Below are 24971 nucleotides of genomic sequence, written 5' to 3' on the forward strand. Positions count from 1 at the left end.
CCAGCATGTGGATGGTCCATGCCAGAAGTCATGGCAATTGGACAATCCTAACCATCCAGCTGTGGCAATCATTTGGCATATGGCAAATCCACTTGGTGACCCAACAGACAAACAATCTGAGCAGGTTATCACCACACATGTTTGCAACATGTGCTCGACCCAATGTAACTGCCAGCCATAATGCACATGGCTTGATACGATGTAACTATTTAAACTCAATGGGATGATGAAATGATGAATACACCAGCCATAATGCATGACTTGGACAGTGGTGGGAATTACAGATAGTTGAATGCGATGACGAAGCATGGGTATTGCAATAGGTTTCTACATCTCCCTTCATCAAACCCATTTATCAATTTCATGGTCATGCATGTCACAACATGACATGAATAGGCATTAGGCATTTGGTCTGGGAAAAATCTAATCTAAGTCTAGATGACATGAAAGAGCATACATGAGAAACAGAGTCTTCCTAACTGTTCCAAACAATAACAATATGGTAAGCCCTTCAAAAGGAGTGGATCAGATCTTATGAGCTACACAAATGGAATACACTTATTATTTTTGTATCAAACAGAAATAGTAAAGCAATCAGCATAAAATTCTCATTCATAAAACGAAAAACAATACCCTTCCATTCCAGCTTCTGTACATAGACAACCATCGAGTAAGAGGATCAAAGGGCTTTTACAGAGGAAACTAACCGTCTTTCCTTAATACCAAACACTCATTGGTCTGCATTGATTCCGAAAATACGGACCTTGTGCATGTTGGGGAACTTGGCGACCACCAGTACAATCACAGCAAGGGTGTTGAGGAGCAGCATTGGATGTTGGTAGTCTGTTGTGTGTGAGGCTATCAAGTACCTGCCCATGAATCAAGCAGAAGCCTCTCAATGACACAAATAAAGATTAACTGTTCAAACAAATTCTCAATTGGGCAAGGGTTCACTTGAGAAATCAGGGCAGCCTCATTGGACAAACTACAGAAAAGAGAGTATGGTCGTGGACCACATATGCCCTAACAACACGTATTGGGGCTGGACAGCTATTTTACTGTTCAGTGCTCACCATCATTTTAGAAACAGCAGTGACTCATCCACCAAACACATTGCATTCTTGAATTCCAGACACGTCTGAATCAATGACCCAATTGTGGACGCAGCATAAACCAAAAATCAAGCTGAAAAGATGATAGCAACCATCCATTTTTCCCCATTGAATTAGCACCAATCACTATTTTACTTTTAAACATCCATTTTATAGCTGCCAACGGATGGTCAAGATTGATTAGTGCGATTTTGAGCTATGATCCATCCAGGACTGCCCCAAAATTCGATGGCCTGGATAATTGTATGTGTGCCCCATACAAGGAGGGATGAGGCACCACCATTTTGTGGTAGTGGTTGGTGAACTAATACAAGCCTTGTCTCGCATCATGATATTCTTTTTTTTCCTGGAATTCTCGAGTCTCTTCTCTGCATTTAAGTTTTTTAGACTGGAGATCAAGTCCAAAAAAGTCACAAGCAAGACGGGCTTCAATCAACACTAAAATGTACTGTTCATAACCACAGCTATCAGGTACATCTAGAACAAAGAAGAGAAAAAGAACAGCATCAGATCTCAATATACCTAGGATATCCTAACAGTATTGCCCTTGAAACTAGACATTTCATACAAACCATCTAATAATACTGACAGTATGGCAATGCTCTTTGTTGAATGATTCGAAGCCTCCAACTTCTATATTCATCACTGAATATTTGAATCATCCTTGAAACCGAATTCTTCCTTGAATCTAGGGTTTCATGATCTTCAGAGTGCAAAACCCTTGTGACTTTACCACCATGTGGGGGAACATTTAAAAAAGAGAGAAAAAAAGGACTCAACTCTCCAGGCCATACCACAACTTGATCACTCAAAGAATTTTTCAAATACATGCAAGCAATAGCTTGGCTAGTATTCTCAGGGCATATTAATGATTAGGAATTCTTAACAAATTTTAGGCTGAAGCTTACCCTCTTAACTTTGGGACACCTGCGCACCCCAGTAAGAACTTCAAAAATAACACATAAATAACTAAAGAGCCTCTCTCCCATGCTTCACTTTTGCACATTTTCACACCCAAAAATAGAAAGAAAAAACTCTTTCCCACCAGGGAGGGCTAACAATCTCTTCATTTTAAACTTCTATTTCTTGGTTAAATCCCACTCCCCCTTATCTCTCCCCTATTACCAGAGTGAACCACTAAGCATACTTTGTTTCCCCAAATTTAGCGAACGAGCACATGAATGTAACATGTACCAGGTCTGCATAGTTCACAATATTGTCCGAGACTACAGTTTCGAAGAGTTGCCTCAGTTTTAGTTGGTATAAGGGATGAGTCGCTTAGCCTATGCTACACACTAATTTTACATACGCCATACGCTACATGCTAGTAGCTTACACTATGAGTTTTTCTCAATAAAACAAAAATCAATTAATATTTTCAATGATTTTTTACATTTTTTATTTTTCAATAAAAATTGGTTTATCTTTTTAGCAAATTTAGTAAAATAATAAAACTGACAGCATTAACACAATTATGTTGCTCTTTCTTTATCTTTATAGTTAATGTTTACTCTATTTTTCCTATTATTTTGGGTTGTGTTTGGTTGCACCAAATATCATGAAATTTCATTATTAGTCAGTCTAATTTGGTGCAAAATATCTTGAAATTTCATGATTTTTGGTGCAACCAAGTGCAACCTTAATTTTTTTTAAAAAATCTAAAAGCGCTATGTAGCTTATGCCTCATGCTTTAGAAGAGTGAAGCTATGCTACAAGCTATTCACTTATGGTTTTGAATGTTGGTATTGATCAACGTAGTGGCCCGGCGCAAAATTGATACAAGACGGCGTAGCGTATCGATATCAGGGCCGTATCGGCTAGTATCGGTCAAAAAAAAAAAAAAAGCAAAATAATGGGAAAAATATTAGAAAAATCAGGAAAAGATTCAGTTATCCAAGAATCTATCCTTTTTTTTTCGTATTTTGACCATGTATTCAATGGTGCATCGGACCATTCTTTGATAAGAATGTAGTCTGTCAATTTAACTTGTTGAAGGTCAACTAAATTGGCCCCAAGTAAACACAAATCAAGCATGATTTAGTGAACAGTGGCCTGTTTTACATTGAAACACAACAAAAAGAATATATATATATATATATATATATATATATATATATATATATATATATATATAAAAGGTGAAGGTTTACCCTTTTTTTTATTTTTCCTATAATGGTCCACTTTGCTTTGATTTGTCGAATCCCATTCAAATCATTTGTTTTGATCCAAAAATAGGTCTAGATCTAACCTAAAATAAGTTTTTAAGCTTCTCTCCAATGGTTTAAATGGGAAAAAAAAGAAGAAGAACAACAAAGAGAGAGAGAGAGAGAGAGAGAGAGAGAGAGAAGAAATGTGAAATTTTGAAAAAAAAAAAATCAAAATTGGGCTTTTATAGACATATCGGCCGTATCGGTGCCAATACACCCGGGTCAATTTTTTTGGTATCGGACTGATACAGCCCCGTATTGTGTATCAGCTCGTGCCGATACAGATATGATATAGTCGTATCAGCCGCAAGGTATTCCGTATCGGTAACTGTGGCCATAACAGTCACCACCATTACCGATATAGGGGCATAATGACCGTTAAGACCCCCGTAATGGTAGAAAATTTTCTTTTGCCAAAAAATTTCTGAAAAAATATCTAGAAAATCCATAATAATGTAAATATTCCAAAAATGTATTCATTTTTTGTTTTGAACTTGTTTATGGTAGTGTAACGGTCCATTCTTTGGTGAGAGTGTTGTATTAGGTTGTCTAGTGAATTTGTGAACATGATTATATTATATGTCTCTAATGTTTACACATCACAATCAAGCACTTAAATAAATAAATAAATAAATAAAAGAGCATAAATACTACTTTTTCAATTTTTTGAAAAAATGGCCCTCAAAGCTTCCATTTGCTCAAATCACTTCAATCTACGATTTTAATCTTAAAAATTATAGTAACAGTGGTCAAAATTTATTGTAAAATGATATACAAGAATTTTTGGAATGAGAAAAGTGAAAAAATGAGAAGAAAAATGGATTTAAATAGGGGAAAAGGTGGCTGTTTTTCAACTGTTACCCCCGTTATGCCCCGTAACGGCCGATACGGTCCCAAAAAACCAATTGCCCCGTTTCACCCTTGTATCGCGTAACGGTCATAGCCGTTACCTATACTTATTGGCCTTACGAGCATATTGTAACAATATGGAACACCTTGATAAGCCGATATGATACCAATATTCATATAATTGCTATTTAAAACATTGACGGAAATGAAGCCAAACATAATAAGTTGGGGCGAGTCATATTGGTTTCAGCCTCCTGGCGAGTCATAATCCAAAATCGCTATCTAAAACCAAGGGTTGGGTATGCCGTTCAAACATGTAACCATTAAGTGGCCCTCTCTCCATAAGATACATTGAGACAGGGCTTGTAAACATTTTAGTTACTCGTCTCCTAGGCACAAGTCATGGTGGAAACAATCACGCTGAGTGGATGGATAATTCTAACCCTTCGAACTTGGGCCAGTTGTCTACAACTATCTATTTTTACGAGCCATTATATCATCAAATTGATTCTTTAATATACTCATTTCTAAGATTTGCAATGTTCAAACTAAAATGTGGATGGAAGTATACTCACAACACCAATGGTACGACAGTCAAAAACTTTCTATTTCGAGTGAGTTGCTTGCCATTGTCAATTTGCTCCCACCAAGTCAAGGCATTATAGATGCCCTGGTCATCGGCAAATGGAGTTCCCTTCTTCCAATGGAAGAAGTGGTAAGTTACCTAAAGGCAGAGACAAAAGCATCAATCAAACCAAATCAACAATTACAACCTAAAATAAGAATTAAAAAAGGATAAATTGCACCTCCAAGAAAAAATGTGAAGAAAGAAAAATGATAACCAATCAATTGAATATATCCAGCTATGTTGATGGCCCAAGAACACCAAAACAAGACACTGGCTTGTTTACAACAAAATATCATGTTAAAAAAATAAGAGTCAAAGTAGATACTTAAAAGTTCTAGCAGGCCTAAAATTACCACAAGAGTGGTGAGAGTCAGAAAAACAAAAATAAAAAAATAGTTAATTGCCACTCATATAATAGAAAGATCCAATTGGAATAAAAAAGACCCATAAGGAAACATAGATCCTGAATTCCCAGAATTTTGTCCTCTAAACCAACTGATAGGTACTATGAACTTTTTTCTCCCTGCAATTACCAACATTTCACATTCCACGCTTCTGGGTAAATACTATAATAGCCAAGGTTTAAATAATGGTATCAACAGGCAAATCAGCTGGGCAAAAAAAAAAAAATGTTATGGGACAGATCAGACAATATGGGCACATGTTGGCCTTTTTCCTTTTTTGTTGCCAAAAAATCTTGAAACGTGTATTGGGAAAAATTAGGGAAAATGTAAAACAGCAAAACCGTTTTTTATGGTATCTTAAACAGGTATTCAATGGTGTATTTCTTTGGTAAGCATGCTGCCAAACAGCTTGATCTGCTTAAAGTCAACCAATTAGGCCCTAATCAAACACAAATTAAGCATAATTTAGTCAATTAATTTCTTTGAAATACAACAAAAAGAGGGGGGGGGGGGACTAAAAAAATATATGCTTTACCCCATTTTCCTGAAATTTCTCCAAAATGGTCAATTCCACTTTGATGCGTCGAATCCCACTACAATTTTGTGTTGTGATTCCCCAAATAGGCCTAGATCTAGTCTAAAATAAGTTCTGCATTTCCAAAAAAAAAAAAATTTCTAGCCTAAAATAAGCTTTTAAAAACTTCCTCAAGGTTGAAATGAAAGGGGAAAAAAAATAGAGAACAATAAAAAAAACAAAAGAAGGCCTTTATGCATGTCTTGCCCCATATCTTCTAGTCAACCAATCCACCCCCATATCAAGCAACGGCGGGGACTGGCGACCAATACAGCTAGAATATGAGTGTACCATAACTGTTTTTTTAAAACCATGATAATATTTGTTTTAAAATGTGACATAATATTTCATGTATCCATTTCTTGCATCGCTGCGAACCAGCCAAATGCTAAACTATCCTTAGGCAGGAACAAAACTTGTCAACTTCCATTGCAATGAAGTTAACCTCCATTGCACTGTCATGTAAACCACTTTCCAACTATAAACAATCAATCAATCAATTAAAAAATCATTGTTTGTTTGTGCATGCGTGTGGGAATGATCATTGAGTTCTCTGTTGTCCACTTGAGCCATCGATCGGCATGATTTTTGGGCTTAGGGGCTAACATGGGAGCGCAGTTTCTAGATGGAGTGGTTGTCGTGCACACGCCACTTGGAGCCCACAAAGCTCAACTCCACTAGAGGCTCTAGTGGAGTCAGCTCCATGTGATCATTTCCCATATACACAGATGGATGCACACACAGAGAATGTGTGTGTGCGTGTGTGTAAACCTCTGTAGGGCTCACCATGATCAGTACATGAAATCCAATCTATCCATCATGTGTGCTTTTTTATGTTAGGCCATTAGGCAAAAAATGAGCCTGACCAAAGATCAGGAGGGCCACGGCACACAAAACAGTTGGGATGGGGAAGCACACCATTAAAACATTTCAGACAGTATGTGGGGCCCACCAAGTTGTATGGCATCCAACTGCTGATATGGTGTGGCTAGTGTTCGAAGTATCGGTATCGCTACAAGTTTCATTTGCCGGGGATACAGAAACAATATTGATAGCATTGATAATATTGCCAATAACCAAAAAAGAGGGGAACCATTAGGGAAATATGGGGAAATCGGTGGAATTTTTCAGTGAAACTTCAGGAGATGCTAAAATACACATTTACATATTTGGGAATAAAAATTTGCAAAAAACTAAAAAATAAAAATAAATGCAAACATAATAAGTTTCCATTTAATGGGGGCGTAAAAGCACGTGTTGTCATAAGAAACCAATCCAACCATCCCATTTATCCATCCAAACATCCATTGATATTTCAAAATATCGACAACACAATACTTCACCGAGAAAATGTCGACAACTGGAAAGGAAACGAAAGATTGTGGTCTCGACAATTTGAACACTGCATACAACCATGTGCCCATAAAAAATTTTAAATGGATTTTTTTAATATACAGATTTTTGGCAATATCGATACATTCGCGATATTATTGAAATATCGCTGATACACTGGCAATACAAATTACACCTTAAATTCACGCAACTGAAAATATTGGTGATATGGATACATAGGCAATACAAGCTGATGGGGACGTCATGCGCACGCGCACGCCCCCAACCTTACGCACATACTCAAGGAGGAGGAAGGCCCCACTATTGATCTGGATTGATGAAGACATCTATGGAGGACCTCTTAGTTAGGGGGATGTGCTATGGAGCATTTGAGTGGACCCGATCATCATGTGGATTCCACAATTGGATCTCATGATCGTAGCCCATTATCCTAAATGATCTAAGATTTTGAGTTTTGGTTATTATCATTATTAGAAACATCATGAACGGTTTTAATTGCGTAGATTAGTTGTTATTTTTGTTACTTCATCTCTAAGTATTAGTGTGTGCACATGGCGCTGCTTTTGGGGTTTAGGATTTTCTTATAAATAGGCAACCCCATGTAGGTATTTTTTTCATTGAAGTTTATGAATAAAATTCTGCGTTTTTCTTCTCCTTTTTCCCTCTAAGATTGAAGAAGCTAATTGGGTGCAAAACTCTCCCTTCCTCGAAGGGCAAACTACCGTAGTGCGAAGCCACAACCATCCCAAATCGTCTCACCTCCTACTCTCTACTTCCATCATCTTCCACAGCCTTCCCATCTTCATATTCACCTTTTTTTTGTGCCTGAGTTCTCCTCCACAGCAGATTTTTAGATTCTGGCCCACCAAAGGGGCTGAAACTTCGGCGGAGCACCATGCACACACCAGGCAGCGGATCAACATGAAATTTGGTGTGACAGTAGGCCTCCACTGGCCGACCGCACTCTAGGTGGCGCTTTCCAGTTCCGTGGGCCCCACACACGTGTGGACAGAGGTTCACACATGTGCGCCTAGGCCAAGTGGCTGTCCACACGCGTGGATCGTCTCAGGTTCTGAATTTCTTCTATTTCTCTCCTCTCTCGCCTTAAAACCCCAACCCTAACCTTAGATAATCTCAAATTCTAAGTATTTTCAACTTTTGCAAACCCTAGATTTTCCCCCGAATTGAAACATGGTGAATCTCTTGAATTGGGAAACAATCCTTTGCAAGATTGGATGAATCTTACACTCCTTTGGGCATTGTTTGGTTTATAATTTTATTTGATCCAGCCCTAAACTTGTGTAGGCTTGGACCCCCATAGATTCCCCTTGTTGAATGTTTGATCGTATGTGGGATGTGAAAATTTGTGATTGTTTAAAATTGGTATGATCTAAAGCTTGAAATCTTGCATGTCATATTTAATTTAATGTCCTACATCAAATTTAGTATCAAAGCTTAGAGTTTTCATAGGGGAATGCATTGCATGTTTAGGGTTTAATTTATTTATATTTATTTTGCATCAAATCTCCTCATATAGGGCTGTTTAGGACCCATCATTCACGATATGGGTTGTTGAATTTTCTGTTGTCAGAAAATCCCCAAATTTCATGGCTCATTTTTCTGTTAACAAATTATTTAGGCAGTTATATTGCTGGAATTTTAGTAGTGTTGTGTAGTTTCCATCATATAGAGTCCTATAGGATCATTTAGTCTCATTTAGATGCATATAGTTGTATTAGAGAGTCTTTGTGTTAAGTGAGCGGTTGTATGCCCACACGTACTGGTCGTGGCTTTGGTTTGAACCATACGCTAAACATGGAGCAATTGCAAGAGAATGAATAACATAACCTGGCAATTTGAGTCTTTGGGTAGGCGCTTGGAACAACGTATTCACCAACGCTTTGAACATCTTAATGTGCGCGTTACCCAACTAGAGACCTCCACTCGAGCAAACCCTACCATTGGGGAAGATGTTCAATCTCAGGCAGGTGGTCAGGAGGATAGATAAAGGAATGGGGGTGTCTAGAAATGGGTCATGGGCGTACACCCGTGCACCCACCCGGTGAGGGGTATCATAATCATTAAGACCTAGATGCGTAACTCTTCAAGGGAATTAGAGTAGAGGCCCCTACGTTTGATGGCCACTTGGACCCTAAAGTTTTTCTAGATTGGTTGGCAGATATGGACCACTATGTTGAGTGGTATGACATGTCGGATGCTGGTCGAGTCCCATTTTCCAAGATGAAGCTTGTGGGCCAAGCTGAGAGGTTTTGTGATGCAGGACATGAAATTCAAATATGATGTGCGAAATTTCAAGCTTAAAATCATGTTAGTTCAGAAACAATTACACAAATTTCATATCCCACACAAAAGTCCAAGCATTCAATCAAGGGGAATCTTATGTGAATCCAGGCCTACACATGCTAGAGCCGGATCAATCAAAATTATAGACCAAATAAGAATCAAAGGAGGGTAAATTCATCAACACATGCACAGAAATAATTTTCCCAATCCAAGGGATTCACATGTTTCAATTTGAGAAAACCTAGGGTTTAAAAAAGGGCATAGAAATTGGGATTTAGAACAATCTAGGGTTAGGCTTAGGGAAATTAGGTGAGAGCGGAGTGAAGGAGATGAGAGAGAGCACCTGTGATTGGCCCGCACGAGTGGACAACAAATCGGCTTGACGCACGTGCGTGGATGGTAGCCCGCACGTGTGTAGGGCCCACGAATCTGGGATTGGCCAGCTAGGGTCTGGTCGGCTAGGGATAGGCCACCTTTCCTCCAAATTTCAGAGCCACCTTTCCTCCAAACGAATGATCGATTTAAACACAGTGCTCCGCCGAAGTTTTAGCCCTCCTGCAGGGCCAGATTCTGGAAATCTGTTGTGGGTAGAAGAATTGTTGCAATAGATGACTGATTCAAAGTGTAAATGATGGGGTGAGATGAGAAGAAGAGATGGTGGAAAATGGGTAATAGAGATGGAAATGGATGAGGGCGAATCGGGATAGATGTGGCTTCGTACCACAGTTGTTAGCCCTTCAATGAAAGGAGGGTTTTGCACCTAATTAGGCTTCACAACTCAGAAAGTAGGAAAATGCAGAATTTCTATTAATCTTCAATGAATGAAAAAAGCTATAAGGGGCGCCTATTTATAAAAAAACCCTATACCCCAAAACTCGTGCCATGTGCGCAACCTATTACTTGGTGATGAAGTAAACCAAAATAAAAACTAATCAAAGAAATGTAAAGCGTCCATGATGTTCTAAATAACATTAATAAGCAAAACTTAAAATATGAAATCAATCCGACTAGTGGGCCCCGATCATGAGATCCCATGATGGGCTTTACTTGATTATCAGGCCCACTCCAATGAACCAAAACTCCGTCTTCTAACTAAGATGCCCTCCCTAGATGTCGTCATCGATCCAGATCGACGGTGGGGCCCTTCTCTCGCTTACGTGCGTAGGGGGGCGTGCATGTGCGTGCGGGTGTAATGTCTCCATCAATTCTCCCTGGTTACGAAGATTTCGCCACTGGCGAAATACAACTCCTAAACCACTCCAAGATGTCAGGCTCAAGTCTCTGAAACTCCTCAGTAAACCACGTATTGTTTGAAGCTGGGCGTGACTTCCATTTAACCAGGTACTTCTGAAACCCGCCGTCCGACATTGAAACTATCTGATGGTCCAGGATATCCTCTATTCTCTCTGGGTGTGTGAGGGTTAGGTATGAGAAGTAAAGGCTGGGAAGAAAGGTCAGGAAGAATAGGTATGGGAGGTAGGGGCTGCGAAAATGGGTCAGGACAGGTAGGTATGGGACGTAGAGGCTGGGAAAATGGGTCGGGAAGGGTGAGTATGGGAGGTAGAGGCTAGGAAAATGGGTCGGGAGGAGGCCATGAATCAAGGGATAAATCTGAAAAATCAGGATGGGTGGGCGAAGGGCCGGACAAAGTATCAGTGATCCCCTAAAAAGTAACTAGATCCTCCACATCGAATGGGGAACTAATTTCCATGGAAGGTGGAAGATCTACCTCATACACATTGAAACTGTTTCATTTTATAATTTTGAAGGGTCCAGCGCTATGCGCGTGTAACTTACAAACGGCCCCCGGAGGATACCGCTCGGGCCTGATGCGAACCATCACAGAGTCCCCAATATTGAATTCTTTGAAACGTTTATGCTGGTCTACAGAAATTTTGTAATGTTCATTACTAGTAGTGATCTTCTGCCTGATTTCTTGATGCCATGAATGAATGTGATGCGCAAAAAACTTTGCAGGCTCTAACGGCCTATGGGACAGTGACATAGGGACGATCAATAAGTTTTCCAAATTTATAACCAGTAACAACTTCATAAGGACTAAGACCTGTGGACCTATTGACAGAACTCTTAAACGCAAACTCGACTGTAAGTATTACGGTGTCCCATGTTCTGGTGTGCTCTATATCCCTCTTCTAGAGAGACTCATCTGGTAGATCATCAGGAAAGACATCACGTAACTCATCCACTACCGGAATGGCCTCAGTGGGTAACTCTACACTAGCCTCTGGTCTACTCTCTCCAGCCACAAGGCCACACATGTTGTACCCCTCAAAATAGTGGTCTTGATGTCCCTTGTGGGGTGGGTGCACGGGTGCACGTCCATAACTGATTCCTTGACCAACTCCATTCATTGGTCTATCCTCCAAGCTACATGCCTGAGATTAGACATCTTTCCCGATGGTGGGGTTGCCCTGGCGATGGTCTATAGTCAGGTAATGCGCACATCAAGCTGTTCAAAGCATTGGTCCATTTCCAAGCACTTACCCAAAGACTCAATCTGCTTGGACAAGTTGTTTAGTGACTCTAGCATTCGTTCCATGTTTAGTATAGAGTGCTAGCCAAAATTCAGCAATATAGTTGTCAAAATATAAGTTTTTTTTTTTTTTTAAGAAACAACCTAGTTTCTAAAAACGAAAAAGAAAAGTTTTTGAAAACAAATTAGGAAAGTTTCTAAAAACGCAACCTAGTTTCTAAAAATAAAAAAAGGAAAGTTTCTAAAAACAAATTAGGAAAGTTTCTAAAAAAGCAACCTAGTTTCTAAAAAAGAAAAAGGAAAGTTTCTAAAAATAGAAAGTAAGTTTCTAAAAAAAAACAAATTAGGAAAGTTTCTAAAAAAGCAACCTAGTTTCTAAAAAAAAAAAGGAAAGTTTCCAAAAACAAATTAGGAAAGTTTCTAAAAAAAACAAATTAAGAAAGTTTCTATAAATAAAACAACCTAGTTTCTAAAAAAAAAAAAAGTAAAGTTCCTAAAAAATAGAAAGTAAGTTAGTTTTTAAAAAAGAAAAAGGAAAGTAAACTAGTTTCTAAAAAGAAAAGGGAAAGGAAATTAGTTTCTAAAAACAGATCGAGAAAGTTATTAAAAATTTAGTTTCTAAAAATAGAAAAGGAAAGGTTTCTAAACCTAGAAATAGAAAGCTAAGTTAATTTCTAAAATAATTCAAATAAGGGGATAACGGAAAATTTCAGCAGCTTATGTCAGGGCTTATGGACCTCTAAATAGTCATATATGATGAGAATTGATGCATAATGAACATAAACAACTAAACCCTAAACATGTAATGCATTCCCCTATAAGAACCCTAAGCTCTGATACCAAATTTGATGTAGGACATGAAATTCAAATATGATGTGCGAGATTTCAGGCTTAAAATCACATTAGTTCAGAAACAATTACACAAATTTTATATCCCACACAAAAGTACCAAGCATTCAATCAAGGGGAATCTTATGCGGATCCAGGCCTACACATGCTAGGGCCGGATCAATCAAAATTATCGACCAAACAAGAATCAAAGGAGGGTAAATTCATCCACACATGCACAGAAATAATTTTCCCAATCCAAGGGATTCACATGTTCAATTCGGGAAAACCTAGGGTTAAAAAAAAAAAAAAAAAATTTTAAAAAAAAGGGCATAGAAATTGGGATTTAGAACAATCTAGGGTTAGGGTTAGGGAAATTACGTGAGAGATGAATGAAGGAGATGAGAGACACCTGTGATTGGCCCACACGAGTGGACAACAAATCGGCTTGTCGCACGTGCGTGGATGGTGGCCCGCACATGTGTGGGGCCCACAAATCTGGGATTGGCCAGCTAGGGTCTAGTCGACCAAGGATGGGCCACCTTCCCGCCAAATTTCAGGCCAAACGGATGATCGGTTTGAACACGGTGCTCCGCCGAAGTTTCAGCCCTCCTTGGTTCTGAAAATCTGCTGTAGGGAGAAGAATTGCTGCAATAGATGACTGATTCGAAGTATAGATGATAGGGTGAGATGAGAAGAAGAGATGATAGAAGATAGGTAATAGATATGGAGATAGATGGGGGTGAATCGGGATAGATGTGGCTTCGCACCACGGTTGTTAGCCTTTAGATGAAGGGAGGGCTTCGCACCCAATTAAGCTTCACAACTCAAAGAGTAGAAAAATGCAGAATTTTTATTAATCTTCAATGAATGAAAAAAGCTACAAGGGGTGCCTATTTATAAGAAAACCTTATACCCCACAACTCGCGCCATGCGCGCAACCTATTACTTGGCGATAAAGTAAACCAAAATAAAAACTAATCAAAGAAATGTAAAGCGTCCATGATGTTCTAAATAACATTAATAAGCAAAACCTAAAATATGAAATCAATCCGACTAATAGGCCCCGATCATGAGATCCCATGATGGGCTTTACTTGATTATCGGGCCCACTCCAATTAACCAAAACTCCGTCTTCTAACTAGGAGGCCCTCCCTGGATGTCATCATCGATCCAGATCGACAGTGGGGGCCTTCTCTCACATACGTGCATAGGAGGGGCGACGTGCGTGTGCGTGTGATGTCCCCATCATTTTGGGTTACTATGGAGCGAAAGAAAGAAAGGTCAAGGGAGCCCCCAATAGTCCATTAGGGAGAAATAAAAGAAACTCTTTAAGGAAAAGTACCACCCTCTCTTATCACTTGAGATTGGTTGAAGAATGGCAATCTCTTCGACAAAGTTTCATGAGTGTGACTGAATATATTAAGAAGTTTGAAGAGTACTTGACCCGATGTGAAGTTGAAGAAGATCCCGTACTCACTCTTGCTCGATTTAAGACGAACCTTCGTTCTGACATTAAGAGAGAGTTACTCGCCAAGGACAAAGACACTCTTAAACAAATGTATCAAGTAGTGTTGGAGGTCGAGAAATACCTCAGAGCATCTGTGAGAAGGCGGTTTGAGTTTCGTGATTCTGGTGTTAAGGCCAACCCTTCTGGGGCTAAGCCCGGCATTGGATATCAATACAAGCCTTCCAATAGTTCTCAAGCTAAGCCTAAGGATGATAAGGGTAAAGGAGTTGTGGGGTCTAGCTCGCGCAAAAGTAATGCGACTAGGTGTTTTATATGTTAGGGGTTTGGTCACTTTGCCCACCAGTGTGGCACAAAAGAGGGCACCAAGGTGTTCCTTATTAATGGGCAAGTAGAAATAGTGTCCCTAGAAAGTGATGGTAAGAAGAAAGAATATGAACCAGCAGAAACCCCTAGTGATGAGGAAGAAAGAGCGCAAGAGTTTGCGACCCTTGCAGTTGCGCGTTGCGCCTTTGCCCAAGCCAAGAATACCGACGATTGGCGACGCAACACGATCTTCTATACTTACGCAAAATGTGGTGATAAGAACTGCAAGATAATTGTGGATAGTGGTAGTTGTGCCAACGTGGCATCAACTGTCACTGTGAGCCATTTGGGCTTGAAGCGTGAAGCCCATCCTCAACCCTATAGCATGTCTTGGGTTGATGAAACTTCCATTCCAGTCTCGCACCATTGTCTTGTTCCTATTCAGTTTCGATCATATAAGGACATACTTTGGTGTGATGTTGTTCCCATGGATGTTGGTTATATCATTTTGGGTAGACCCTGGCTTTATGACAAGGATGTCACCATATTTGGTCGTTCGAATGTGTGTACATTCTGGTTTGAGGGAAAGAAAGTCGAGCTAAATCCACTTCCACCCAAGAAAACGATTGTAAAAGAGTCCACCACAGCGTGTTGTGTGCGGCTCAAAAGAATTGAAGAAATCGAAGTCCAAGTCTAAGTCTCTCCATATTCTAAATGCCAAAGACTTTGAGCGAGAGACTTGAGTCGGGCTCGATAGTGTACGCCCATGTGGCTAAGGAGAGTGCACCAAAGGCTAGTGTAGAGTTACCCGCTGAGGCCATTCCAGTAGTGGATGAGTTCCGTGATGCCTTTCCTAAGAATCTACCGGATGAGCTTCTCCCTATGAGGGATATACAACATGCCATTGAATTAGTCCCTAGGACGACTCTACCAAACCTCACTCATTACAGAATGAACCCAAAGGAGCATGCAGAGTTGAAAAAATAGATTGATGAGCTCCTAGAAAAGGGTTTCATTTGGGAGAGCATGAGCCCGTGTGCCGTGCTCGCCCTCCTTACACCTAAGAAGGATGCGCATGGAGAATGTGTGTTGATAGTAGGGCCATCAACAAAATCACAGTCAAGTATCGGTTTCCCATACCACGTCTTGATGACATGTTGGATATGATGGCCAATGCTACTATCTTCTCAAAAATTGACCTCAAAAGTTATTATCACCAAATCCGTGTATGCCCTGGTGATGAGTGGAAGACGGCCTTTAAGACAAAGGATGGGCTATACAAGTCGCTAGTCATGCCTTTTGGGCTGACTAATGCCCCAGGTACCTTCATGAGTGTGATGACCCAAGTGCTGAGGCCCCTCATGGGAAAGTTCCTGGTCGTCTACTTTGATGATTTCCTGATTTATAACATGACCAAGGAACAACACCTCAACCATTTGAGGCAAGTTTATAAGATCCTTAGAGCCGAGAAATTGTACGTCAATCTAAAGAAGCGTGCGTTTATGTCTAGCAGTATTATCTTCTTAGGTTTTGTTGTGTCAGCTGAGGGTGTGTCGACGGATCCCGAGAAGGTCCAATCCAATGTCAATTGGCATGAACCACACAATACTCATGATGTGCGCAGCTTTCACGGCTTGGCCACCTTCTATAGACGGTTCATTCAAAGCTTCTATTCCATTATGGCTCACATCACGGATTGCATAAAGAAAGGAGAGTTTCAATGGACGAAGGCAGCCTCAAAGGCCTTCAAGGAGATAAAGGTCAGGATGACTAAAGCTCCAGTCACACGACTTCCGAATTTTATTGGCCACCTTCTATAGACGGTTCATTCGAAGCTTCAATTTCATTATGGCTCCCATCACGGATTGCATTTTTTTTATTTTTTTTATTTTTAAAAGGAGAGTTTCAATGGACGAAGGCAGCTTCAAAGGCCTTAAAGGAGATAAAGGTCAGGATGACCGAAGCTCCAGTCATGCGACTTTCGGATTTTTCGAAAGCTTTTGATATCGCGTGCGACACGTCAGGAGTCGGCAAATGAGTACTTAGTTAAGAACTTGTCGCCTTTTTAAGTGAGAAACTGAATGAGGTGAAGCAAAAATACTCCACCTATGACAGAATTCTATGCGGTAGTGCAGTCATTGCGCCACTGGCGTCATTATCTATGGCCGCAAGAATTCGTCTTGTTCTCAGATCACGAAGCCTTGAGATATCTGAACTCTCAGAAAAAATTAAACCCTAAGCACACCCAATGGGTCCAGTTCCTTCAAGACTACACTTTTGTGCTTAAGCACAAGACCGGTGTACAGAATAAGCCTGCCGACGTGTTGAGTCGTCGAGTCACATTACTCAATTCCATGAGTGTCGAAGTCACGAGGCTCGAGCGTGTTAGAGAGGACTATTCTGAGTGCCTAGATTTTGGAGTTGTGTACGCGTCGTTGTTAGAGAGTCCGTCAGGAGCTAACAATGAGTACTTGATAGTGGACGGATATTTGTTTAGGAGTGACCATTTGTGCATTCCTCGCACCTCCCTCTGTGATTTTATTGTCTAGGAGTTACATTCAGGAGGGGTTGCAGGTCATTTTGGTCGAAACAAGACCAATGCCCTAATGGAAGATAAATTCTATTAGCCAAGCCTCAAGCAAGACGTGGCCAAAATTATAAGGCAGTGTCGTACTTGTCAACTGGCAAAGAAGAAAAAAATAATACAGGGCTACACACACCTTTGTCAGTTCCATTCGCCCCTTGACAGGACATCAGTATAGACTTCGTGCTTGGGCTCCCCAAGACTACTTGGAAACAAGATTCCATATTTGTTGTCGTAAACCGTTTTTATAAAATGGCTCACTTCATCCCTTATTCAAAGACCTCCAACACATCTCATGTTGCCAAGTTGTTCTTTAGTGAGGTTGTCAAGCTTCATGAGTTACCCAAAACCATAGTATCTGACCGTGATGTGCGATTCATGAGTTATTTTTAGAAGACACTATGGCATATGATGAGTACTAGGCTCCAATTTTCTTCTGCCTACCACCCTCAGACTGATGGTTAGACTGAGGTGGTCAATAAGAGCCTAAGAAATTTGCTTAGATGCTTAGTAGGGGAACACACCAGGACATGGGACACTGCACTACATATCACCGAGTTTGCATTTAATAGTTCTGTCAATAGATCCACAGGATTAAGTCCTTTTGAAGTCGTTACTGATTATAAACCTAGAAAACCTATCGATCTTGTCCCTATGTCCCTGTCCCATAGGCCATCAGAATCTACAGAGTCTTTTGCACATCATATTCATTCATTGCATCAAGAAATTAGGCGAAAGATCAATACCAGTAATGAACATTATAAAATTTCTGCAAACTATCATAAACGATTCAAAGAATTCAATATATGGGACTCTGTGATGGTCCACATCAGGCCCGAGCGGTACCCTTAGAGAGTCATTCATAAATTACATGCGCGTAGCGCTGGACCATTCAAAATTATAAAACGAAACGGTCTCAATGCATGTGGTAGATCTTCCACCTTCCATGGGAACTAGCTGATACACTGTAGAGGATTTTGTTGCATTTCAAGGGACCACTGATACATTGTCCAGCCTTTCACCTAACCATCCTGATTCCCTAGATCTTTCCCTTGATCCATGGCCCCTTCCTGACCCATCTTCCCAGCCTCTACCTCCCATACCAACCCTTTCTACATCCAGAGAGGAGATAGAGGATATTCTGGACCATCAGATAGTATCGACGTCGGACGGTGAATTTCAAAAGTTCATAGTCAAGTTGAAGTCACGCCCAGCTTCAAACGGTATATGACTCACTGAGGAGGAGCTTCAGAGACTTGATCCTGACATCTTGGAGCAGTTCAGGAGTTGTGTTTCGTCAGTGGCGAAACCTTCACAGCCGGGGAGAGTTGATGGGGACATCATGCGCACACGCACGCCTCCCACCCTATGCACGTACTCAAGGAGGAGGAAGGCCCCACTATCGATCTAGATCGATGACAACATCTATGGAGGACCTCTTAGTTAGGAGGCTATGCTATGGTGCATTGGAGTGGACCTGATCATCATGTGGATTCCACTATTGGATCTCATGATCGTAGCCCACTATCCTAGATGATCTAGAATTTTGAGTTTTGGTTATTATCATTATTAGAAACATCATGAACGATTTTTATTGTGTAGATTAGTTGTTATTTTGTTACTTCATCTCTAAGTATTAGTGTGTGCACATGGCACGGCTTTTGGGGTTTAAGGTTTTCTTATAAATAGGCAATCCCATATAGGTATTTTTTCATTGAAGTCTATGAATAAAATTCTACGCTTTTCTTCTTCTCTTTCCCTTTGAGATTGAAGAAGCTAATTGGGTACGAAATCCTCCATTCCTCGAAGGGCTAACTACCGTGGTGCGAAGCCACAACCATCTCAAATCGTCCCACCTCCTATTCTCCACTTCAGCATCTTCCACAACCCTCCATCTTCAGATTCACCTTTTTTTTGTGCCCAAGTTCTCTTCCACAGCAAATTTTCAGATTCTGTCCCCCCAGAGGAGCTGAAACTTCGGCGAAGCACCACGCACACACCAGGTGGCGGATCAAAATGAAATTTGGTATGAGAGTGGGCCTCCCCTGGCTGACCACACTCTAGGTGGCGCTTTCCAGTTCCGTGGGCCCCACACACGTGCGGACAGGGATTCACGCACGTGCGCCTGGGCCAGGTGGCTGTCCACACGCGTGGATCGTCTCAGGTTCTGGATTTCTTATATTCCTCTCCTCTCTCGCCTTAAAACCCCAACCCTAACCCTAGATAATCTCAAATTCTAAGTATTTCCAACTTTTGTAAACCTAAATTTTCCCCCGAATTGAAACATGGTGAATCTCTTGAATTGGGGAACAATCCTTTGTAAGATTAGATGAATCTTATACTCCTTTGGGCGAAGGTGTCCCGTATCGGTATCGGTTGGCGTAACGGTGCCCTCCGAAACCGATACGGATACGGGGGCGTAACGGCCCGTAACGGCGCAAATTTTTTTTGCTAAAAAAATATGAAAAAATATAGATTAAATCCAGAATATTCTAAGGATTCCAAATATGCATTCATTTATAAATTGGAACATGTTTATGGTAGTGTAACGGTCCACTCTTTGGTGAGAAGTTGTATCGGCCTGTCTGATTAATTTTTTAACCAGGTAACTTGAATTTGACTACAAAATTCATATATTTAATTTTTTAAATATGAAATTTATATACTTAACATCTTGATATCATTTCTCCCAATAGTTCTTTAAAAAAATGAAATTAAATTTAGGTAGATGGCGTTGCCAATTTGGGGCTAACTTGGAGGACCAATTTATTCTCCAAATCAGCCTCAAATTCATGCCATTTATTGTCATTATCCCACTTATAAATTGGTGGACGTTTATTGGATAGTGAATCATAAAAGTAAAATAAAAAATCAAAAGGCCCTATTTTAAAAAATAAAAGTTCACAAATTAACAATTAAAACTATTCAAATAATTTAATTTTGGCATTGTGAGTTAGCAATTGTAGTCCATAATTTAATTGTCAAATTTCAAGTTAATATATGTCTTGTGTACAATTTTTTAAGGCTTGAATTAGGAGGGACTCAGATGTAAAGTGCAGCACACGTGTCAAAGTTTTTGGGGCCTCACCCGTGATGAATGTGTTATATCTACACCATCCATCCATTTTGCTAAATAATTTTAGGGCATGAGCCCAAAAATGAGGCACATCCAAAGCTCGGGTGGATTGCACCGTAAGAAACAATAATAATTAAACGTTCACCGTTAAAAATTTATTGGGGGCTAAAAAAGTTTTAGATCAAGCTAACATGTGTGTTTTCCCTTCATCCACGTCAATGTGACCCAATTAACAGGTTAGATTGAAAATAAACATTACAGTGGACTTTAGGAAATTTTTAATGGTGAGCATTCTATAACCACTATTTCCTATGGTGTGGTCCACCTGAGATTTGGATATTACTAATTTTTTGAATCCTGACTTAAAATGACGTGGCAAAATGGATGGACAATATGGATAAAATATATACATTATGGTGAGGCCCACTCGGGTCTGATCTGATTGGATGGAAAATAAACGTTACCGTGCGCCCTAAAAATCATTTAACCGTGAAAATCATTATCCCTGCTGCTATTTTTGGTGTGGTCCAGATGATCTCTGGATATAATTCATTTTTTGGCTGGTGCTCTAAAATGATCTCTGAAAATAGGTGAACGGTGTAGATGTAATAAATACATCACTGTGGAGCCCATATAACTTTGATCTCCTTTTGAACCGTTCGTACAACTCGGAGCTCGAGGAGTGTCAGCGCTCGTCTTTGCGTGACACGTACCCACAGCAGTCAGCCGCTGCAAATTAAAAAAAAAAAAAGAGAGAGAGAGGGAAACGAAAAGTAAAAAAGAGGGAAAGAAAGAAAAGAAAAAGAGGGAAAGGGGGAAAGAAGAGATTGAGAGAGAGAGAGAGAGTGAGAGAGAGAGAGAGAGGAAGAAGAAGAAGAAGATCAGGAAGCAGCCAGGCGCAGCCGCAGCCGCAGCTGCTCGAGAAGAAGAAGAAGAAGAAGAAGAAAATAAAGGAAAAAAAGGTAAGGTTTTTTTTTTTTTTTTTCAGGGCCCGTAACAGCCGTTTCGACCCCGTATCGCGTAACGGGTCCCACCGTTACCGTTACGTATCGGCCGTTACGGCCGATATGTAACCGATTTGGGATACCTTGCTTTGGGCATTGTTTGGTTTATAATTTTATTTGATCCAGTCTTAAACTTGTGTAGGCTTGGACCCCCGTAGATTCCCCTTGCTGAATGTTTAATCGTATGTAGGACATGGAAGTTTGTGGTTGTTTAAAATTGGTATGATCTAAAGCTTGAAATCTTGCATGTCATATTTAATTTCATGTCCTACATCACAAGCGACACCTAGAATTTACATAGTCAAAAATATTGGCATTACATTGGCAATATCGATAAATTGGCAATAATTAGTGATAAGTCACCGATACTTGGAATTTCTAAGACTCCGGTATTATCAATATCGCTACCATTGTAATCAGTATCACCGAGCTAGAGATACAGATAATGGATATTTTGATAATATTGGAGATACTCCGAACAATGGGTGTGGCCCACAAGGATGAAGGGATGCACCAAAAGCCATGCCATTGGGCCCATTCCAAAACTCATGTGCCACCACACATAAATTTATAGGTTTGACACATGATTCCATATGCTTCCGTTTGGTCTAGCCCACCTAAACTTCAGATTGGTGTGGTTTTTGGGCTCAAGGGTGAACATGTGGTGCTGCACATGATGGATGGAGTGGACGTCACTGTGTGATTATTTTTTAGACACAAACCCCATTGGAGTACTTCCAACAAAAAGAAAACAAAAGTGAAAACCATTGGATATGCTGCTTTTTTTTTACCCACATGCTTCAGTGGTTCTGGTAGTGCAAATTAAAATATACAAGAATTATATGGAAAGAGGCTGTGGATGCTATCCAGATGGAAGCGGCTCTTTTTTTCAACCCATATGCTTGTGGTTCTGGTAGTGCAAACAAAAACATACAAAAAATTATATGGAAAGAGGCTGTGGATGCTATCTAGATGGAGGAGCTATACTTAGAGATCATTCCAGAAATTTTATTGTATGTCTTTACGAAATCCTAGGTGGAAGCGGGAATGAAAAGGAGGATTGATCTAGATCTTCAGTAGCAAGAATCTTCAACCCAAAATGGCACAGCCACCATCAAATCTTGCTGTTGCTCCTAATACCAAACCTCCTCTTGTCCTATCAACAACAACTACCACGATTCTATCAGGACCACCTTTAACTCAATCAACATTGTGCTATTCATAAATCCAGACTTTGTTTTCATTTAAATTTAAAAAAAAAAAAAGGGTAAATAAGTAAATTCTATATTTTATTAATGGGTTCCGGCCTGAATGTTAATACACCGATTTTTCTATTTGGTGCACTGACTCGAACTGGGCATGTGGTAAATCGTCCATGATCTGCATTACTTATCACACGTTGTGCCGCCCACAGAGGGACCATAACCTGCAGATTGAAGGACTTGCCAATCTTTCCCATCCAATTGGCAGACCTATTTCCATGGGATGCTGATTATTGCCAATCATCTTCTGTTACCTTCCAGTTGTACTTTATCAATTGGACAGTTAAGATCATCCAAACAGTTGAATTTTCTAGCACAGTCATCCCACAGTGGGAACAACCTGATGAAGGCTTTTGGTGCAAGGACCACTGTCCCACGTTTCGAATTTGAGTCCAGCTAGGAAAATTTGTGTGATGAGTTCATGCTAGATTCCCCTCTTTTCAAATTAAAAAACTAATTTCAAACTACATAATACGGTTTCACACCCATCCTTTCTGAACTTTTTGAGAACTGTCTGCTTTTGCTCATGGTCATTTGACTACATTTAGCTTTATAAATTGCTATGCTGTCACAAGGTCTGAGTTGAAGATGATTCTCAACTGATTGCTAACCTACTCACAAAAAGAAAGATGAGTGGGGAGAAAGATTTGGGGGTTGATATTCATATTAATATAAATGGAAACTAAGAGTCTGAGGCCAAATCATCCAAAAGCAAGAAACAACTCAAATGACTAGTTTATGAAGGAAACCAAATAATGAATGGAAATAAGAGACAACGAACAAGATTGACCACTGGTATCATCATCTGTATAAACTGTCTCAAAACCCATATTTCATTTTTTTAAATCATTATCAGTGAGTTTCACCAAAAACAGCTTGCAATTCCAAAAAGGAAGAGAAGCAACACAAAGGGTGTGTTTGGATGCAGTATGAAATTGAATTGCTCTCCAAATTGTGATTTCCATTCCTACTAAGGACATGAGCTCCAAACTACACTTATGTTACAGTTATTTGAGGCTACTTCATCCTGATGGATGCAAGGAAATACCCATAACTTTCGTCATTTCATCCTGATTAAACTGAATTTTCACAATTCATTTCAACTGTGCACCCCGACACAGCCCAATTCTTAGGTTCAATCCAAATAAGACCCAAGCTCCGCAATCAAAATAATACCTCTGAGGCCCCACTTTCATTAATAACCCAAAAAAAAAAAAAAAAAAAAAAAAAACACTCATTTTCAATAACATCCAAATTTCACTCCAAATCTTCCCTCTCATGCAAAACCCATCAGCCACCATTTCTCCATCGACCTTAAGCAGCGTATAAATTCAATACCCTAATTTTCAAGTCCCTATCTAATTTTTAGCACCAAAAATCCTTGTAAAGAATACAAAAGAATCCAAACCTACAAACGAAACGCAAATACAAAATACCCAAAAAATAATTAAAAATAATTTTAAAAAAATTAAAAATCACTTTCCAAAACCCCCAATCAAGAAGCAGTCTCTGCATACAGTTATTCTACAAACTCACCCCAGAAAACCCCCAAATCTAAAGGAAGAAAGCACCTTCCCGAGACCCTAATCCGACAAATTCCACGCAAACCCTAACGATCTGAAATTCAGATCTAGCAATCAAATCTCAAATTCAAGAAACTACGAATCAGAATCAGATAGAAAAGCGTAATTAGAGGGAAGAGGAATGTACGGATAGAAAGCTTACAAGGAAATGGCAGAGATGGACGATGGTCCAGGCCATGCCAGGTGTACAGCCAAAGACAGAGAGAACGATGAGCCATGAGAAGAAGAGGATGAGAATGTATGTCGTCCAAACGCCCGGGTACATGAACCACTCCGTATTCTTGTTCAGATCCGGTGGGGGTACCGTCTGCACGTACAGCTTCGCCATTCCCTCGATCTACTCAATCCATCCACACCGTCCAATTACAAGGTGCTGATGATGGCCCACTTGAATCTGTGTCTCGATCCTTCTGTTGTTGATGCTGGGGTTTGTGTTTTCGTTCAATGGGAAGGAGAAAAGGAAGACGGAAGAGTTCTTTGAGGCAATGCATCATCGATGTATATATTGTACTGTGTCTTTGATGGACACTGAAGAATGTCATCCTTGATCTAGCATTATTCGTGGGGTGGGGTAGGATCTGGATCGTTCATCAGGTGGACCTTCCCATGGATGATGTAAAAGTAGGATATCACACCGATCAGACCATTCAAAGACGGTCATTGGATCATGATGAATTTATAAGATCCTCAGCTTTTCACCTTTTGTGCAAGGGGGGACCTTGTCTCAATGATCCAAACCGTTGGTATGGTGGGGCCCAAAAGTGGCTGAATTGGGTCTTGAAATTTTTCTAGATAGATTGATTCTAGCCTTTAGATTGGTGACCACGAAAATATGAGAAAGAATGGAGGTCTAGGATTGAGTGTTGAGTCATGGTCTGTCCAAGGTGAAGCCTATTAAATCAATGGTCTGGATTAGTGAGCAACGGACAACGGTA

The 24971-nt window shown here is 40.1% G+C and overlaps 1 protein-coding gene across 1 annotated transcript; it reads right to left on the minus strand.

The window, feature by feature from the left end:
• Window positions 1–480: 480 nt before the first annotated feature.
• On the minus strand, window positions 481–24515 carry LOC131248549 (uncharacterized). Its single transcript, XM_058248873.1, has 3 exons — window positions 24179–24515; window positions 4744–4892; window positions 481–869 (listed from the first exon to the last, which is right to left on the minus strand). The coding sequence occupies exons 1-3, from the start codon at window positions 24362–24364 to the stop codon at window positions 731–733; spliced, it is 474 nt and encodes a 157-aa protein (XP_058104856.1). The 5' UTR covers window positions 24365–24515; the 3' UTR covers window positions 481–730.
• Window positions 24516–24971: the final 456 nt, after the last annotated feature.

This window comes from Magnolia sinica, chromosome 6, assembly GCF_029962835.1.
Source record: "Magnolia sinica isolate HGM2019 chromosome 6, MsV1, whole genome shotgun sequence".
NCBI lineage: Eukaryota > Viridiplantae > Streptophyta > Magnoliopsida > Magnoliales > Magnoliaceae > Magnolia > Magnolia sinica.

Coding starts and splice junctions, on each gene's coding strand:
- LOC131248549 (XM_058248873.1), bottom strand. CDS start 24,364: ATGGCGAAGCTGTACGTGCAGACGGTACCCCCACCGGATCTGAACAAG. Junction 4,893..24,178: donor TCCATCTCTGCCATTTCCTT/GTAAGCTTTCTA, acceptor CTCTGCCTTTAG/GTAACTTACCACTTCTTCCA. Junction 870..4,743: donor ACTGTCGTACCATTGGTGTT/GTGAGTATACTT, acceptor ATTCATGGGCAG/GTACTTGATAGCCTCACACA.